Genomic DNA, 20111 nt, shown 5'->3' on the forward strand with positions numbered 1-20111 from the left:
TGTTTTTGTTTTCTTTGTGAAAGGAGCACGTAATGATGTTGCATAATTCATAGGAGAAAAGCAACAAAATCAATATTTTAAGGCTGCTTTCATCTGAATCAGACTTAAAAAGCCGTCATTTCTGCAGACTGGGAAAAGAGCAGGGCCCTCACATCCGTTCTACAAAAGAAGATTTAAGCAAATGACATGTGGCGTTCAAGAGCCCAAGTCCAAAGTCCTGAAAATACTGTCCATGCAAATTTCAGAGTAAAAAGGCTCAGATGCCGGATGTAAAATCACACCTGGATTTTTTGCATCACAACATTTGTATTTCACAGCTCTTTTTCATATCACAGGCCTTTACTAGGATAAGGTGAATTGACTCTTGTTTTTCTCTGCTTCACTTTTTACCATTCCAGACAGGGAAATTAACAGGTATGTTTGAGAAGACATTTGAAAAGGGGTGAGTGGTAGTACTTATGCCCTATTTCTGAATGCATGCACTGGGGAAGCTGAGGCAGCGTGGCATGTGCCTGGAGCAGAGACCTTTAATTCTGCCTAGCAACATTCGTTCACATTCCCTGCCCTCCTCCCATCACCACGAAATAACGCTTGTAATTCCTACAGTGGCATTTGCTAATAATAAACTCTGTGCATGCACCATGAATAACTGGTGGTTGCCTGTCGTTATCCTGCCCCACCTTTTTAACAAGTTTAATCCTCGTCTGCGGCGTAGCGTTGCTTGGAAAAGCAATAGATGCAGCAGCTGCAGAGGATCAGCAAAACCAGCACCGTGTGACTGAGGAGAAGGACCGCCACCGCAAAAATGTACAGGGTTTTATCACAGTAATCTTGTGGGTGATGGAAGGGTGGGATGAAATTAGGCAGGTAGGTGGAAAACACCCAGTAGTTCCCCAGGATGAACCAAAGGAAGAGAAAGACGCTGAGTGTCAGGTGGATGTAATATTTGTGCGCATTCTGCCTCCATGGATATTCATCGTCGTCATCGTCGTCAATCACGACCGATTTTGAAAGGAGCTGCCTCATCCGGGTAGAGTCAAAGAGCAGAAGAGCTATCTGTACGTTAGAGAAGAGAGATGACAGGGTTAGCAAATTACAGGTCTACCTTTTGCTTACCGACTGGCAGACTGTATTTTAATTGTGTCTCATTTCAGCATGGCAAGGAGAAAACGAGGCGTGAGCTGGGGCAGTATAAGCAAATTATATGGATAGAAAGTACCTGACCCTCTGCCCTACAGCATGATAAGAACATAAGAACATAAGAACAAGCCAGCTGGATCAGACCACAGTCCATCTAGTCCAGCTCTCTGCTACTCACAGTGGCTCACCAGGTGCCTTTGGGAGCTCACATGCAAGATGTGAAAGCAATGGCCTTCTGCGGCTGTTGCTCCCGATCACCTGGTCTGTTAAGGCATTTGCAATCTCAGATCAAAGAGGATCAAGATTGGGAGCCATAAATCGACTTCTCCTCCATAAATCTGTCCAAGCTCCTTTTAAAGCTATCCAGGTTAGTGGCCATCACCCCCTCCTGTGGCAGCATATTCCAAACACCAATCACACGTTGCGTGAAGAAGTGTTTCCTTTTATTAGTCCTAATTCTTCCCCCCAGCATTTTCAATGAATGCCCCCTGGTTCTAGGGTTCTAGATCTTCTAGGGTTCTTCTAGCACAGTGGTGGTGAACCTTTGGCACTCCAGATGTTATGGACTACAACTCCCATCAGCCCCTGCCAGCATGGCCAATTGACCATGCTGGCAGGGGCTGATGAAACTCATCCATAACACTCCTAGATGCAAAAAGAACCGCCACCACTGTTCTAGCATTACCCTAGCTGCACAGCAGATGTATTTCCACAAACCATTCTCATCTGGTTGGGGTAATAAATGAAATACCTCGCAGGCAAGCCCATTTATGCAATTCTTTCTCCCTGTTCCTCCCTGTTCCTGTGCAAACCAGTCCCCGCCCACATGACTGAGTCAGTGAAATGTTACCCCAGTTGTGCAGGAGTCATTAATTTAACATTTACCAGATGTCTAGGAATTAAACAGATTAATGTTCTCTGTATTATTCACTGATTGTCCAAGCAAGGAAAGCCTCCCCTCTTAGGGGCATTATTAGAGGCATGGTTTAGTGCAGGAGTCTTCAAACTATGGCCCTCCAGATGTTCATAGACTACAATTCCCATGAGCCATACCACTTAGCCATGCTGGCAGGGGTTGATGGGAATTGTAGTCCATGAACATCTGGAGGGCCATAGTTTGAAGACTCCTGGTTTAGTGGTTCAAGTGTCTGGCTAGGATTTGGGAGTCCCAGGTTCAAATTCCTACTCTGCCATGAAAACTATCTAGTTAACCTTGGGCAAGTCACACCCTCTCACCCTAACCTACCTCACAGGATTGTTGCGAGGATAAAAATGGAGGAGAGGGGAATGGTATAATATGTTCTGCGTTGCTGCTGGGAAGAAAGGTAGGGTATAAATATAGCAAATGTACTGCCAGCAGGCAGAGGCGTGACCGAGTCTGACTCCGCAGGGCCAAATGGGCTGCAAGCACAAGCGTGGTCAGGTCCACAATCCAATGGGTCAAGGGAGGTGGCAGGCAAGGCATAGTCAGGTCACAATCCAATAGGTCAAGGCACGGGAGTACCGACGAGCAGGATGGGAATTAATGAAGAACCAGGCACACAGCTGCAACAGGTAACACACTTGTTGCATCCAGAAGCAAGCTCACAGCAAGGCTTATATAGAGAGCCTTGTTCAAGAGGCTGGGATTCTGCAAGGAGTTAATCCTCATCAGATGTGAAGATTTCTAATCTCCTATACCTTGCTGCCAAACTAGCACTTCTTTGCTTCTGCAGCAGCAGCAGCCTCTGCTTCTGCCTCCTATGCACAACTGGCTCATCACTGGGTTCCCTAGCAGGATCTGTAGGGTCCTCCCACTTGTATGTCATCAGGCAGGGAAGGGCTGGGAGTTGGCTCTGCTGCCTGGTCTTCCTTATAAGCAGCCAACTCTGGCTGCACTGTGTCCTCAGATTCTGCCTCAGAGTCCTCTGTGTCCTGGTAAGTACCCAAGGGCTGGCTCATGACAGCAAATAAGTAAACAACCAGATAAACAAAGTATAGATTTATATCTTTCATATAGCAGCTAAAATTAAAATTAAATTTGAAAGCACATCAGCCCAACCAGAAAAAGAGAATTAGTAACCTTCGTTATGAATGAAGTTGAAGAAACAGACAGCCCGATATGTTGGAAGATAAACTTCCAGAGTCCAAAATGTGGTGATTTCCCCCTAATTATGACAGAAAGTTCCCCACAGGATGGTCTCCCTCACAGGGAGATTGTGAGGATGAAATGGAGGAGATCCACTTCTGCTACCCTGAGATTCTTGGAAGTCAGGCCAGATAAAATGTGAATGATTAGATTAGATAGATCTCTTCCTCTACTTCATATAGGAGCCCAGCTTGCATTCAGCCACCAATTATTCTCCTGAGAGGAAGCTTTCGTTGCCTTAGCTCAGTAGTGGCGAACCTATGGCGCTCCAGATGTACATGGACTACAATTACCATTAGCCCCTGCCAGCATTGGCCATGCTGGCAGGGGCTGATGGGAATTGTAGTCCATGAACATCTGGAGTGCCATAGGTTCACCACCACGGCCTCAGATTAAACTTTCAAGGTTTACTCTGAGCATTCTTAATCACACCTACAGCTTCTCACAGAAAACCTGGTCAGAGGAACAGCAGTACCTTCAGACTACCAATCACGCCAGCCACAAGCAGATATAAGGGAATTAGTGGTTGGACCGGACAGTCATCTAAAAACTTCATTCCTGTGGAACACAGAGATACAGAAAGAGAAGCTTGTTAGGTAGTGTTTAAAGTATACAAATGTCACAGTCCCAACAATATAAAACAAACAAAACCTGTTAATATAGGATGGATCTGGAAACACTACTTTAAAGGACTGTATTCAGATAATTAGCTGGTGAAACTTCTTTTGAAGTGGGAATGAAAGGAGGAGGGAAAACTTAATTTTTTTTGAAAAAAACTGTGGTTGTGGTTGTGTTGCACAACAGAACAAAAAGCCTATCAGGTGGCACTGGAAATCTTACCTGCAAATCCCATAGGCAAAGAGGCAGGGACAGCACAGTTAACAAGACCATGTTAACAAGACTGTGGATTCACCACTAGAACTCAGAACCCTAATTAATCCAAGCAGTTCCATGGACTTTGTTTCAACAGCATTTGACCAAAGTGGGAAATTTCTAATAATATGTTGTCCGTGCAGGACTAAATTGTCATTATATGTAACCCAGTTTTACCAGGACTCATGTAATCCAACCTAGCTTCATATACAGTTACAAACTACACACAGCCAGCTGTGCTATACTCAAGAATTACACTTTCAAGACTCATCTTTGCTCCTTCACTGTGCCAGGAGGTCTCCTAGTCCTCTAACACCAATAGCAACAATCACAACCCTTTTATATCACCGGCACTGGTTATTTTATTAATGTGTAGCATAGGGGCTGAAACTATCATTTCTACCCGTGTTTCTGCCAAAAGTCCAAAATGCTTCAAAATTCCCTGACAAAACAAAGTAATACTGGGCTTCAAATGATGTCTTACCTTGTGCCTCCGCTTACATTTATCTCTGGGCCTTTCCCCACTTTTCCTTCTACCACCGTTGCTGCGCGCTACTCACTGCGCGCGTCATTTCTGGCGCGCGCCCGGGCTTCCCCACGATGCCGTTTTCTCCAGCGCCAGGAATGACACGCGCTGAGGGGGCGCGACAGCGGCAGTGTCGGGGCAGCTGCGTTATCGCCGCCCCTGTAGTGGGGAGTGCTGCGGGACCCCGTGCAACTTGGCCCGAGTAGCGCGCAGCAGAAGGTAAATGGGGAAAGGCCCTCTGATACTATCAATACAGGGACTACCAAGTCACCTCTGAGCCCTTAAGGGATCTGTGCAGTTTACGTTAGAGAGACATTGGAGCCCAGTGGCGGGATTCTAATAATTTAGCAACCGGTTCAACACCCACCCCCGCCGCTGCACACCCTCCCACCACACGCCCACCGCCTTGCAGGGGTGGAGGGGGCAAAAGGGACTTGCCACCACTGCTCTGCAAACCCCCTCACTCCCCCTCCCCTGGGAGAGGGTGCGATGGGGCTTTTAGCTCTTCAGAGCAGCCAGGCGACAAGGCACCCAGCTGCTCCAGGGCTCTGAAAGCCCCCTCTCTCCCCCTCCGCTGGGAGAGGGTGTGACGGGGCTTTCAGCTGCTCAGAGCAGCCAGGCGGCAAGGCGCCCGGCTGCTCCTGGGCTCTGAAAGCAGCTTTTAACAACCGGTTCGCCGAACTCAACAAAAAATTAGATACCAGTTCTACCGAACCAGTGCGAACCAGCTGAATCCCACCACTGCGGGCACATGCAGAATAATGCACTTTCAATCCACTTGCACAATTGTTTGCAAGTGGATTTGGCTATTCCACACAGTTCCAAAGTGCACTGAAAGTGGATTGAAAGTGCATTATTCTGCATGTGCGGAAGGGGCCTGGCCTTTATCTTTCTGGGGAGAGTGATCATTTTTTTTTTACTTTTTCTTCTCAAAATGCTGAAAGTATAACCTTCAGCTACTGTAACAATCATAGCAAAACTGACGGGACTGTCAGGGAGATCACAACAATTAGGGCAACCACCAAATGGTGGCTAGAGATCTCCTGTAGTTACAACTGTTTTACAGATTGTAGATAGCAGTTCCCTAACTAAAATAGCTACTCAGGAAGTGGACTGTATTCAGTGGTGGGATCCAAAAATTTTAGTAACAGGTTCCCATGATGGTGGGATTCAAACAGTGGCATAACGCCAATGGGGCTGGGCGGGACACGACGGGGGCGTGGCCGGACATTCCGGGGGCAGGGCATTAATAATTTCTCTGTTACTGTAAAAAACTCTTACTGTAAAAAAAAAAGTTCCTAATTTCCAGCTGGTATCTTTCTGTCCATAATTTAAACTCATTATAGCAAGTCCTATCGTCTACTGCCAACAGAAACAACTACTTCTCCTCTAATTGACTGCCTGTCAAATACTTAATACTTTCAAATACTTAATTTTGTTTCTAGAAATCAAAAGAAGGATACTTTCCTTAAACAAGGAACTTTACCATATTACTAAAACATGTTTTTAAAACAGCCCAACAGGGAGAATTATCCCGTTTTCTACCTTCGCTAACCAGCCACATAGGAAACAACAGGACTTTATGATTTTTGGACCTAATGGAATTTCTAACGGAAAAGCAGACCCAATTAGTAACCCCCTCTCGGCACACACAAATAATTAGTAACCCACTCTCGGGAACTGGTGAGAACCTGCTGGATCCCACCTCTGACTGTATTGCATTATACCCCACTGAGATCCTTCCCTTCCCCAAACCTCATCAGGTTCCAACCCAAAATCTCCAGGAATTTCTGAAACCAGAGTGGAAACCCTAACAGCTAATATATGTCTGTGAGATAGGGAATGAGCCTAGATCGAACCTGGGTGTGTGAAAGAAAGTGAGCAAGATAGCAAGTGACAGAGAGGAAGAGAGGACTCAGTGTCTATTCTTATATATGTATGAAGTACCAGAAGAACACCAAGCAAGTACCAAGAAAAGGGTAGTCCCAGAAGATACATGGAACTGGCAGTAATATAAGCACACAGTCATTTCCTGCTAGCGAAAGTGTGTGGGGTGGAAGTGAATTATGCTGTACCTTCTGATGCCGAGAGTGTTCAGGAGACAATGTCCCCCCAACACAAACACTAGTAGTTTTAAGGTGACTCCTGAGTCACACACTAATCAGACTGAGCTTATGAGCTTGTCTGAGTTGCAGGCAAATGAGAGATGAGGTGGTCGGTTGCTAAACTGGATCGGAAGCTGTGAGCAGAGAATTCCAGTGCTTTACCCAGAGGTGGGATCCAGCAGGTTCTCACAGGTTCCCGAGAGTAGGTTACTAATTATGTGTGTGTGCCGAGAGGGGGTTACTAATTGGTGATTTTGCCACGTGATTTTTGCCTTAGTTACGCCCCTCCTCTCAGCAGTAGCGCGCAGAACTTGAAGCAGTCTAGCAGGAGGTGCACCGGCATGCGTGGCAGCCTGCGCCTGCGTGCATTCGTTTCCCGCCTGCAGAATACCCAGGTGCAGCGGCCAAGCGTCCCTGCCACAGTCCCCGCTTCAGGAATGCCCTACTGAATGCCCGGCCACGCCCCCGTCGTGCCCCACCCATCCCCATTGACGCTATGCCACAGTTTGAATCCCACCATGGGAGCCTGTTACTAAAAATTTTGGATCCCACCACTGGCTTTACCTCTTAATATTTTTTTCCTAGCACATATTGCCTGTCTGCATAAAACCATAAACAGGAACCCACATCAAATGTGGGTTTTGTGCATCAGCTTCTTTGTGTCCATTCCCACTTTTTGTACTGTTCAAAGACACTATTCACATATGCCGTATGCTGCTCCCATATACACTCAGTTCAACATGTAAGATTCTGGTGGATTCTGCACGGTACAAATATAATGGGTTGACGAAGGGAAATATCCCGGTTTGGAGAAGAACTTTGCATGGGTCCCTTCCCCGCAAGTGGTATTGGCCTGTTGTATTTTCCTGAACCCGTTTTTTTTTTTTAAAAATCACCAAAATCCTGGGTTGAATCTGCTCCCAAGAAAACGGTATGGACGTCCAACTGCCTTATTTTTCATGCCCCACTGCTCATTCTTCCACCTTATGTCAGTTTAGTTTCTGTTGAGCTGCTGACCAGTGTGATAGGTAAAGTTTCCCCTTCAGTCTTGTTCGACCCTGGGGTACCACTGCAAGCAGTGATTTTATAGGGAAGCCTCTTTTGTGGGGTAGTTTGCCATTGCTTTCCCTGGCTATTCTTTACCCCCTAGCTATGAGCTAGGTACTCATTTACTGACCAAGAAATGGATGGATGGCTGAGTTGACCATGAGCCGGCTGCCAGGATATCTGACCCACAGGGGGCTCGAACTCCTGACCGTGTGAGTGGCAGTGCAAGCACTTAACCACTACACCACGCGGTTCCTCTGGACCAGTGTGATAGCCCACCATTTCAGAAACATCCCCCAAGCACATTTTCTCCCCATGGCAGTGACTGTGAGCACCATTTCACCCAAATGTGTGCAGGAATGGATTCGCAACAAACAGGGCTATTGATTGCAATGGCTCCGTTGCCTTTTTCTTTTTTGGTGCTCAAAGCACATCGCTAGGCAGATGCACACCTCTGGATGTGGATAGGACATATTGCTTTGCTCCCCTTTTCATGTTATTTGTATTATTTTGTACATCACAACATTAAGGGGTGGGGGGTGGCATGCTTCATGTTTAAGTGTGTCATGGTTTCAAAGCCCTACACTTTTTTTCCACACTGGAGAAATGGGACGGGGAGGGGGCCCTGCTTGGCCTCCTGGGGTTGCTGTCGATTCACCACCAATTGGAAGTGTTCCCTTAGCGGGGGGGGGGGGGACAGGTGGAGGGGGGGGGGCTGTGGTGATGGAACAGACAATCAGAATGCAGGAAAAACAGGACATTTGCGCCTGCGTAGCTTTGTTTGCATTGTAAAAAAAAAAATTAGCAAGTTCGTGCAAAGGGGCTGAAAGCAAACGGATTGTTTCCCCCTGACCTCAATTCAATTTCTTCACAGAAAACAGGCACCCATGTGAAGGAGAAAAACGGAATAAAAAATAACAGAATAAAAAATTTAAAAATAACAAATGTAACCCGTTATTATTATGCTGTGCGGAATCCACCTTTGACAGGGCTGCTTACTCCTTTCTTTGGTATACGAAAGATCCCACCAACACAAGACCCTATCTGACCTTTTTTGTAAATTTCTGAGCAGCTTGAATGTTTGTCAACATTCCGTAGCACTTCAGTGGAGGATGGCTGATTTTAATCAACTGAACCCAGAGGTCTAATAGCCAATAGCTTACAGAGGTCACAGTGGCAGCAACCTTCCTTCATCAGCAGCTACAATGAGTGACCTGTAAGTCTATGCATACCCGTGTTTCCCCGAAAATAAGACAGTGTCTTATATTACTTTTTGCTCCCAAAGATGCGCTATGTCTTATTTTCAGGGGATGTCTTATTTTTCCGCTCCATAGCTGCATGCTCTGGTGTTCTGTTTGTCGGGCATGCTTCCAAACAAAAACTTTGCTCCCTCTTACTTTCAGGGGATGCCTTATATTTCACACTTCAGCAAAACCTCTACTACGTCTTATTTTCAGGGGATGTTGTAAAGGATTCAATGGTGTTGATGAGCGGGTCAGCCGCCTGGCCTTGACTACATTCCACAGCCCGGGCGATGGGCCAGCTTCTCCGGCGGAGACCTTATCTCTGCGAGGGAGATGAGACCTCCGTTCCCATGGGAATCCGGGAGGGGGGATGGGATGGACAGAGTTATAACCTGTGCTTCTGGCGGGAGATCTTATTCCTGCCACTGCGTGTACGTGAGCTTTCTAGGATGTCTGAATAACCGGCTCCTTTTACACCCCCAAAAGCCTTTTTTATTTTGTTCTGCTTCTATGGAATTCCTTACATTGTGGCAGGAATCACTTTCGTCTCATCTATCTTCCTAGTGCAGTGGACCTCTGGTGTCTCGGCATGGAGAGGTTGAATGTTCCTGTGGAAGGTTCGGTAGCCCCCAAAGAGGGCTCCGAGCTCTCCCTTCTGGATTTAGAGGAACCGGCGGGAGAGCGGGTCTCGCTTGAGTGACTTCTTTCCCGTCCTCGTATCAGCACGAGTCTCCCCTTACTCCGTTGGAACGAGGGACGAGAAGACGCCCATGGGGACTTACATGAGTCGTTTGGGGCGCTGTCTATGGATCGAGCGCCTGTGGATCGGGTTATCTACCCGTTTCATTATGGATTACAAACCTCAGATGCAACCTGCAATCACGGGAGGAGACGGGCCTGACCACGCTTTCATGCGGCAACACAGGAGTCCATTGAATCGATTCCTGGACTCGTATTTTGGTGATGCTCCCAAAGATCCCACCCGTGGCATAGCACTGGGGCCCGTCCCGAAGACCATTGAGTGAAACTGGGACTATACCCAGGGGATTGGGAGGGGTATCCGTACGATGCTTCCGATCCCGGACCCCCCCAGATCCCGGACCAGCGGCTGCACCTGAGATGCCCTGATGGAGCCACCGGTGGTATGCGCTGACGTCCTGCGTTCAGGATGAAGAGGAGTCCGGAGAAAGTTTTTCCTGCACTCCCCAGTCGTGGATCTATTCCCTCTCCCCATCGAAGAGAGCTGGGATGAGGAAGTGGGGCGTCAATTCGAGATGCCCAAGAAGCGATGGGCCCGTGAACGCCAGCTATGGGAAGAAGGAACGAGAACAGCTGCAGCAAGAGCGTGAAAAACCTGCAAAGAGACCGGGGCAACAGCAGCGCCAAAGAAGTCCAACTTCGAATTGGACCGTGCCAAAGCATGCGCTGCAAGCGGCAATATACACGCATGAGAATCTATCCGTCCATGATAAAGTCCTGGAACACTCCAAACTGGACTTCACAAGCGTCAACGCGACAGCTGCTTCAGGCCCTTGGCGCACGCGAAAGTGAACTTACTCGCAGCTGTTCAACGAGACGAACTGGCTAAATTGGAACGAGAGAAAGCAGCTTTGCATGCGCACCAGGACGCATTGACTCGCAAGGAGAGAGAGCTGGCTGCCTTGGAGAGGGAACTGAAGAGGCAGCAGAACAGGACAACCCAAGTTGGAGCGACGCTGCTGGGTCCTGCCACCTTCCAAGGACCGGCTCCCACCAGAACGCCAGCGGCACCGGCGTTGGTACCTCCACCGATTCCGGCCCCCCCTGCGCAACCGCTGCCTCAACCTGCGCAACCGCAGCCCCTGCGGGCGCCAAGGGCCGTGGAGAGGGGATATTACAGACCTCCAATACCTGCCACGTTTCGATGGGACCCGCTTCCAAACTTCCCTACTTCATCTTGCAACTTCGATGCCCACATGGAGGACTATGACGATTTATGGCCCGGCTCTGAGCGTTTAAAAAAAATACGGGACATTGGCTCCAGTCCTGGATGGGAGCAGCAGCCACGACTGGTTTTGTGACTCTTTTGAACCACGTAAGATAAAGAAGATACTCTCGCGATACGGGTGCCCGCATTCCTCCAAGCCTTAAGGGCTCGCTTCCAAGATCCGGGTGCTGAAAGCGAGCTATCCGCATCCATCAAATCTATTCAGCAAGGCAACCGCTCGTTTGCAGAATTTGCCCGGGTGGAATTTCGAGTGGTGGCGGCTGCCGGTGACTCCCTCCCTGAGTGTAATCCTGAGGCGCATGAAATGTGAATACTTCTGGCGGATGCTGTTGGACGGCAAGCTGCGTGGAACGGTTAGGTTTTGTAATTCGGATCCCCAGCACTATTGCTGATTGGATCGAATTGGGATCCCAGGGTGGTGTCTCGTTTGGAGTGCACGCTGCGTGCCGGAGGCCGCCCCACGCCCAAAACCTAAATTTCACTCGACCACCAATTAAGCCGCTTCCAGCCGCCTTCTACCGAGACCACCTCCGAGCGCCCGTCGCCGACTGGGATTAATAAGGTCTTTACTCGCGGAGGGACCAGGTGTACATCTGCCACCAACTGCCCGAAAAAAACAGCAAGCCAACCCGCTCGACGTAGCGCACCCCATCTGCCAAGCCACCCGCATCAGCCAAATCCTGGCCGCCCCAACAGGTTCATCTAAGGCAGTTCATCGGCGCAATCTAGAAGAGGGAGGGGAAGCAGCTGTTTGCTCTTTTCTTCAGCCCCCCCATGGACATGGGTTTAAGGCTCAGACAGCGGTGAAGTGAAGGCAGCTTCCCATTACAATCCAAGCGTTTCTGGCCAACCCCGCTAAGCATACTCGTATTATAGCCTCAGCCCTTGTGGATTCTTGGAGAACTGCTCCCCATTGCTTAATGCGCCCTATTTGGGTGAAAGCGGAGGAGCTAGAGTCTAGACCAAGTTCCTCTGGCCAAAGCCCATACCATTCACCCAAATGGACGTAAGACCAGTCCCCCTGAAGGGAGCGAAGGGGACCGGCCCAGTTCAAAACGCATAACCGGTTCTCCTCCGCATTTCGCCCGACCATTGGGAGAAAAATTAGTTTTATTCTGGCGCCAGTGGCCAAACACTCCAGTAGTTCTGGGCATGCCATGGTTGTTGTTGCATGAACCAAAATTCATTTGGAAAGAAAGTGATCTTAGAGATTCACTGACCCCTCCCTCGCGGTGAACACATGAATTGGGGGAAAAACTCGGCTTCTACTGACACACACCCCTGGCTTCATCAGCGATTGCTCCCCGATTCCTACCGGCATTCCACCCGCTTACCAAGATTGTAGCCAGAGTATTTCTAGGAACAAGAATGCGATCAGGGGTTGCCACCCCATAGAGACACTGACTGCAAAATCGTAATACAGCCAGGGGCGCAACTGCCCAAAGGTAGAATCTACCGCGATGAGTCCCAATGAGGAGAAGGAACTTCGGGTCTTCTTAGACAAGAACCCGGCATTTCGCGGGTTCATCACGGTATGGCCCACCAAACACACACATGCTGCTCCTGTATTGTTTTGTAAAAAGAAAGATGGGTGCTTGCGACTCTGCACAGATTTTCATCGAGGACTCAATGCAGTCTCCTGTCCAATAAATACCCTTTGCCATTAATCAAGGATCTTTTAGACGCATTGGGCAAAGGGACGCATCTTTACTAAGTTGGGACTCTGAGAGAAGCTTACTACAGGGTCAGAATTGCTGAAGGCTATGAACACTTGACTGCATTTGTTAAACACAAAGTTTGGACAGTTTGAATACTTAATAATGCCATTCGGGTTAAGTGTGGGGCCCCGGAGCTTTAAGTGGCCCTTTATCAACGAAGTTTCTCCATGATTTATTGTTACAAGGGAGTAGTAGTAGTATACTTAGATGACGCTTTTTAATTTATTCACAAAACCATGGAGGAGCATGAAGCATTGGTTCGGGAAGTATTGAAACGTTTGCTCAACAACTCCCTCTTTGCCAAACTTCTCCAAATGCTGTTTTCTACCAAACCTCTATTGACTATTTGGGTTACCGGATCTCGCTCGAGGGGCCTAAAAAAAATGGATCCTGCTAAGATTGATGCAGTCCTCCAATGGCCTGCCCCTACCAACCGGTAAAAGAACTCCAATCTTTCTAGGTTTTGCTAATTTCTATCGCGTGGACTTTATACCCCAATTAGCTGAACTGACTCCTCCCACTCCACAGACCTCTTACGCGACTAAGGGTAAAAGATCCACTGCGGCTGCCAAGCCCGGGGCCCCCCTTCCCTGGTCTGAAGAATGTCAGACAGCCTTCAGCTTTTTTTAAAATCTGCTTTTACTACCGAATCCTATCCACAAGAAGCACCCTGACCCAGATCTCCCGTTTGTGGTTCACGTGGATGCCTCGGACAAAGCGCTTTGGGCAGCCACTGTTGGCAGAGAAATAAAGATGATAGGCTGGTTCCGTGTTAACTTATTTATCAAAGAAATTCTCCGGTGCTGAACTCAACTGGACTGTAGGGGATAAAGTGAGACTGCGACCATCAAAGTAGCACTCTCCACTTGGCGCCACTGGCTGGAGGGGGCGAAACAGCCCTTTCAAGTTTGGTCGGATCACAAGAACTTGGCCGCCCTCTCCACCCCCCCTCAAGATGTCCGCTGAAGCAACTTCAACCGTTGGGCCGATTTCTTTCTCGTTTCTCTTTCACGGGTCCATTTTTTCCCCGGAAAAACCAATAAACATGGCGGATGCGCTCTCGCTTTACCCGGGGAGGGGGGGTGGAGCCTGCCTTCTCGACGAGACATTCCACGCACTGTCCTCTCCCCCTCCCAATTGGGGCTGGCTGTCACCCGATCTCAGACATCCACTCCTCCTCGGCCCCATTCCCAGGCCTGGTCCCTCCTTTCCCACGGGAACTCGAGGAGGTGGGGCTCGGCGCTGAGCCTCCGGGCGGGAGGGAAGGTGGACTCCCAATTGCGTTTGGAGAATGGCGTTTGGCGGCAGGGGGGATTGTTGGTACGATGCCTCCCTCCCTCTGTAAGCAGGTTCTCGAGGCATGTCATGATGCCTGCTCGGCTAGACATTTTGGCTTTCTAAAAAACTCTGCATTTTGGCCATACGTCAGTTCTGAGTGGCGCGCGATGTGAAGGACATTGAGACGATATATTAAAGGGTTGCTCTGTTTGTTGCAGAAGCCAAGAACGTTCCGAAAAAAACCCCATGGTCTGTTGAAACCTCTCCCGGTGGCCTCCCGCCCCTGGGAAGTCATCTCCATGGATTTTATTACAGATTTGCCAGAAAGTCATGGCCTTACACGGTCTTGTGGGTGGTGGTGGACTTATTTTCTAAACAAGCCCATCTTGCATCCCACATGTGCTTCCATCCCCTCAGCTCCTAAGTTAGGCTGCGTCTGTTCATTCAGCATGCTTTCACCGTCTACACACTCCGCCCAAGTATAAGGTGGTCTCCGACCATGGCCCCCAATTCATTTCAAAGTTCTGGAAAGCTTTTCTAGGAGGTTGTTAGGGGCTGCCCCGGCGGTTGCCGCTCTACCACGTTCAAAGTGACGGTGAGTCAGAGAGAACGAACAGAACCCTGGAGCAGTTATTTACGTTGTTACACCAACTACCACTCAAGACAATGGTGGTGCGAAGCTAATTCCGTTTGCAGAATACGCCTATAATGAATGCGGTTCATAGCAGTACAAAAGACCCCGCCGAGAAATTGTGGTCCGGTCGCTTCGCTTCCCGCCGTTGCCGCAACTACCTCGCGGAAGCATTGGATCCCTCCAGAGTTTCAACAGTGGATTTCTATCTCTGTGTCGAGGGTGGAAATGGTCCAGGCTGCATTACAACAGGCTAAAGACTCCCAAAAGCTGCAAGCGGATAAAGCACCGTTGGAGTTTCCCTCTGCGTGTGGGCGCCTGGGTGTATTTGTCTACCAAAAAATCTCAGAGACGTGCATAGAATTTTCAAAACTAGGGCAAAAGATTTTGTGGGACCTTTTCTAGATTACTTCAAAGTAATTAATGATGTCACTGCCCGGATTGATTTTGCCTAACTCTTAGTAGTAATATCCATCCTGTCTTCCATTCCAGTTTACTCAAAGAGGAGGCTCCCGTTTCCGATGCGTCTGGCTTACGACTACCGGAGAGACCCCACCGACTATTATTGATGGCCACAAGCATTGCCACGAAATTGATCATCCTGGACTCTACCGCTTTAATTGCAAACGCTTACAATATTTAGTCTCTTGGGTGGGAGTGATTCCTCTGGGTAGTAATCAATGGGTTTATTCCGAAAATATTGACGTAGCCCTCATTTCTGCTTTCCACCGCGCCTTTCTCCACAAACCTGGGGGAGAGGTCTTTTAAGGGAGGCAGAGTGTAAAGGGATTCAATGGTGTTGATGAAGCTGAGGTCAGCCGCCTGGCCTTGACTCCTCCACATCTCCCACAGCCCGGGCGATGGAGCTGTAGGCTTCTCCGGCGGAGACCTTATCTCTGCGAGGGAGATGAGACCTCCGTTCCCATAGGAATCCGGGAGGGGGGATGGGATGGACAGAGTTATAACCTGTGCTTCTGGCGGGAGATCTTATTCCTGCCACTGCGTGTACGTGAGCTTTCTAGGATGTCTGAATAAACGGTCTTTTACACCCCAAAAGCCTTTTATTTCTGCTTCTATGGAATTCCTTACAGATGTCTTATATTCGGGGAAACAGGGTACATGGTTTTTAAATTTGCCAAGATCAGAGAGAGAGAGAGAGAGAGAGAGAGAGAGAGAGAGAGAGAGAGAGAGAGAGAGAGAGAGAGAGAGAGATCTCAGTTTGCATCTTCTCACTGCTAAGAAGGCAGCTTACCTACTAAAGCCATAGACAGTGGTAATGCTAGGAAAGCCAGAAGTCCAAAAATGAGGAAAGCTGGAAGAAAAGGAGCATTGCGTTACACGGGCTCGTGGCAACTGAAAAGCTAACTGAACTGCTCTTTCTTATAGGGAGGCAATTGCACAGTCTACCTGATGCATGTATAAGGAAGGGTCTGTGGCTCAGTGGCAGAGCATCTGCTTAGCATGCAGAAAGTCCCGGTTCAATCCCCAGCTTCCCCTCCTACTTCACCATCACTCCACATGGCTTTTGTCCATGCGAGTCCCACAATCCCCAGGATAGGCTTTTTGGTGGCCCAAGGAGAAGAAGAAGAGTTTGGATTTATATCCCATTTTTCTCAACGATAAGGAGTCTCAAAGCAGCTTACAAACACCTTTCCCTCCTTCTCCCCACGACAGACACCTTGTGAGGTAGGTGGAGCTGAGAGAGTTCCGAGAGAACTGTGACTGGCCCAAAGTCACCCTGAAAGGAATGTAGGAGAGAGAAACAAATCTGGTTCACCAGATAAGACTCTGCAGCTCCTGTGGAGGAATGGGAAATCAACCCCAGTTCTCCAGACTAGAGTTCACCTGCTCTTAACCAGTTCACCACGCTGGCCCCCCCCCCCCCCCCGTCCCGGACCCCTTCTAGCTAGTTAGATACAATCTATTATTTGCTGAAATGCTGTTGCAGTTCAAGGCAAAAATTCCTGGCTGCCCACATCCATTCCACATTTCTACTCCCTTTGCAGGTACTGCCCACACATTTCTATTGTTTTCTCAAGGTGCTAAACCAGCAAAATGCTCTAAACAGAACATGCGTTTATCATCACACTGCAGATTCCAGCAGGCAATCGCCTCCTTGTTAGCCCCACGCCTTAACCTACCGTTGCTGGCGATTTTTGAGATGCATTGATGACATGCTTTCTCCAGACCTGCTGTCATCGCGAACCACAAGGTCCTGTAGCCCAGGGGAGAACAACTGGAAGAAGAAGAAGAGGAAGGAGGAGGAGGAGGAGGAGGAAGACGAAGAAGAAGATGAAGAAGGAGGAGGAGGAGGAGTTTGTATTGATATCCCCCTTTTCTCTCCTGTAAGGAGACTCAAAGGGGCTTACAATAGGCTGACCAGCCGCCCTGCTTTTGGCGGGACCGTCACGCCTTTGGACAATTTGTCCCGCGTCCCGCGGGTTCTACAAATTGTCCCGATTTTTGGGAGGCTGCTGCACTGCCTTGGGGGCGCAAGGCAGTGCGACAGCTTCCTGTGCGCCCGGCCGCAGGAGCGCATGGCCTTCTGGGGCTTGCCGTTTGCTGCCCTTTGACAGGACGGCAATCAGCAAGCCCCAGAAGCCCGTTCGCTTCTGCGGCCGCGTGCACGTCCCGGGTCAGAAAGGTGACCATCTGGTCTCCTTAGCTTACAATCTCCTTTCCCTTCCCTCCTCACAACAAACACCCTGTGAAGTAGGTGGGGCTGAGAGAGCTCTGATGCACTGTGACTAGCCCAAGGTCACCGAGCTGCCATGTGTTGGAGTGCACAAGCTAATCTAGTTCACCAGATAATCTTCTACAGCTAAAGTGGCAGAGCATGGAATCAAACCCGGTTCCCCCAGATTAGTGTGCACCTGCTCTTAACCACGACACCACGCTGGCTCTTTGGAAGCTGGTAACCTAAGAGGGCAGGGCGGCGTTTGAAGTTCATTAGGTCTTTCTCACTAAGCTGTCGCTTATGACATCTTGTAAAGGCCTACGGCAGTGATGGCGAACCTTTTTGAGACCGAGTGCCCAAATTGCAACCCAAACCCCACATATTTATCGCAAAGTGCCAACCTGGCAATTTAACCTGAATGCTGAGGTTTTAGTTTAGAAAAAACTGGTTGGTTCCCTCTTCCTCCGCCCCACCCACTCGAGCAGGGGCCAGCCTGCTCTAGCCTCCAGCAAGTCCCACGCGCACCACTCTGTGCCTCTCTAGCCTCCTCTGTGCCCCCCCCCCTCGGGCAGCAGCCATCCGGAGCACAGGCACCAGGCCCGACAGCCGAGTCCTCCCTGCTCACCACGTGCGCACACATCGTGCTCAGTGGCCCAGGCCAGCCTAGGCATGTGTGTGTGGGGGGGTGATTTCCCGCCCCCCACATGACGAACTCTGTGTGCGCGTGCCCACAGAGAGGGCTCCGAGTGCCACCTCTGGCACCCGTGCCATAGGTTCGCCATCACTGGCCTACGGCCATACACAAATAAGCTCTAGTCATATTCACTAAGTGGCAGAAAATGAAGCGAACAAGAGAACACTTTCAAAGCATTTATTTTCTTGAGAGTGATAGCGGAGCCAGAAGTGAAATTGTCCCACTTCTGGACTGTGTTTGAATTAAAGATTAAAATTGTCTTATTTCTGTGTTCGCTAGGTAGACACCAACTGTATTAGATAGGAAAATAGGAGTTGTAAGTTTCTTTGTATTTGCGACCGCATGGAACCTCCTTGGCCCAAGGCAGGGAGCCATCTCAGCTCCACCCGAGCCCATCCTTTCACGTGCAAAGGATCCTGATACACGCGGACAAAGTTGAGATCTCTCGAGGGAAGCGCCATTCGCCCTGCCTAATCCCGTCCAGCAGGCAGATAAGGGGTGGGGGGGGGTGGGGGGGGGGGGGGGGGGGGGGGGGGGGGGGTGGGGGGGGGGGGGGGGGGGGGGGGGGGGGGGGGGGGGGGGGGGGGGGGGGGGGGGGGGGGGGGGGGGGTGGAGGGGTGGGGGGGGGGGGGGAGGGGTGGATGGGTGGGGGGGGGGGGGGGTGGGGGGGGGGGTGGGTGGGGGGGGGGGGGGGGGGGCGGGGGGGGGGGCGGGGGGGGGGGGGGGGGGGGGGGGGGGGGGGGGTGGGGGGGGGGGGTGGGGGGGGGGGGGGGTGGGGGGGGGGGGGGGTGGGGGGGGGGGGGGGGGGGGGGGGGGGGGGGTGGGGGGGGGGGGGGGTGGGGGGGGGGGGGGGTGGGGGGGGGGGGGGGTGGGGGGGGGGGGGGGTGGGGGGGGGGGGGGGTGGGGGGGGGGGGGGGTGGGGGGGGGGGGGGGTGGGGGGGGGGGGGGGTGGGGGGGGGGGGGGGTGGGGGGGGGGGGGGGTGGGGGGGGGGGGGGGTGGGGGGGGGGGGGGGTGGGGGGGGGGGGGGGTGGGGGGGGGGGGGGGTGGGGGGGGGGGGGGGTGGGGGGGGGGGGGGGTGGGGGGGGGGGGGGGTGGGGGGGGGGGGGGGTGGGGGGGGGGGGGGGTGGGGGGGGGGGGGGGTGGGGGGGGGGGGGGGTGGGGGGGGGGGGGGGTGGGGGGGGGGGGGGGTGGGGGGGGGGGGGGGTGGGGGGGGGGGGGGGTGGGGGGGGGGGGGGGTGGGGGGGGGGGGGGGTGGGGGGGGGGGGGGGTGGGGGGGGGGGGGGGTGGGGGGGGGGGGGGGTGGGGGGGGGGGGGGGTGGGGGGGGGGGGGGGTGGGGGGGGGGGGGGGTGGGGGGGGGGGGGGGTGGGGGGGGGGGGGGGTGGGGGGGGGGGGGGGTGGGGGGGGGGGGGGGTGGGGGGGGGGGGGGGTGGGGGGGGGGGGGGGTGGGGGGGGGGGGGGGTGGGGGGGGGGGGGGGTGGGGGGGGGGGGGGGTGGGGGGGGGGGGGGGTGGGGGGGGGGGGGGGTGGGGGGGGGGGGGGGTGGGGGGGGGGGGGGGTGGGGGGGGGGGGGGGTGGGGGGGGGGGGGGGTGGGGGGGGGGGGGGGTGGGGGGGGGGGGGGGTGGGGGGGGGGGGGGGTGGGGGGGGGGGGGGGTGGGGGGGGGGGGGGGTGGGGGGGGGGGGGGGTGGGGGGGGGGGGGGGTGGGGGGGGGGGGGGGTGGGGGGGGGGGGGGGTGGGGGGGGGGGGGGGTGGGGGGGGGGGGGGGTGGGGGGGGGGGGGGGTGGGGGGGGGGGGGGGTGGGGGGGGGGGGGGGTGGGGGGGGGGGGGGGTGGGGGGGGGGGGGGGTGGGGGGGGGGGGGGGTGGGGGGGGGGGGGGGTGGGGGGGGGGGGGGGTGGGGGGGGGGGGGGGTGGGGGGGGGGGGGGGTGGGGGGGGGGGGGGGTGGGGGGGGGGGGGGGTGGGGGGGGGGGGGGGTGGGGGGGGGGGGGGGTGGGGGGGGGGGGGGGTGGGGGGGGGGGGGGGTGGGGGGGGGGGGGGGTGGGGGGGGGGGGGGGTGGGGGGGGG

The 20111-nt window shown here is 52.7% G+C and overlaps 2 protein-coding genes across 2 annotated transcripts in view; both read right to left on the reverse strand.

Annotated features, from left to right (window-relative positions):
* TMEM272 (transmembrane protein 272) lies at positions 1 to 16932 on the reverse strand. The gene is made up of 4 exons (XM_048499430.1): positions 16819 to 16932; positions 15930 to 15989; positions 3744 to 3826; positions 1 to 1056 (listed from the first exon to the last, which is right to left on the reverse strand). Exons 1-4 carry the CDS (start codon positions 16874 to 16876, stop codon positions 694 to 696), a joined length of 564 nt encoding a protein of 187 aa, XP_048355387.1. The 5' UTR covers positions 16877 to 16932; the 3' UTR covers positions 1 to 693.
* ATP7B (ATPase copper transporting beta) overlaps positions 9766 to 20111 on the reverse strand; it is a 79710-nt gene continuing 69364 nt past the window's right edge. The window contains exons 22-23 of the mRNA XM_048499419.1: positions 12309 to 12318; positions 9766 to 9776 (exon numbers count right to left, since the gene is read on the reverse strand). Of these exons, the coding sequence (XP_048355376.1) occupies positions 12316 to 12318 (3 nt within the window). The 3' untranslated portion in view covers positions 9766 to 9776; positions 12309 to 12315. The remainder of the gene's footprint in view (positions 9777 to 12308; positions 12319 to 20111) is intronic.

Source organism: Sphaerodactylus townsendi, linkage group LG01 (assembly GCF_021028975.2).
Source record: "Sphaerodactylus townsendi isolate TG3544 linkage group LG01, MPM_Stown_v2.3, whole genome shotgun sequence".
Lineage (NCBI taxonomy): Eukaryota > Metazoa > Chordata > Lepidosauria > Squamata > Sphaerodactylidae > Sphaerodactylus > Sphaerodactylus townsendi.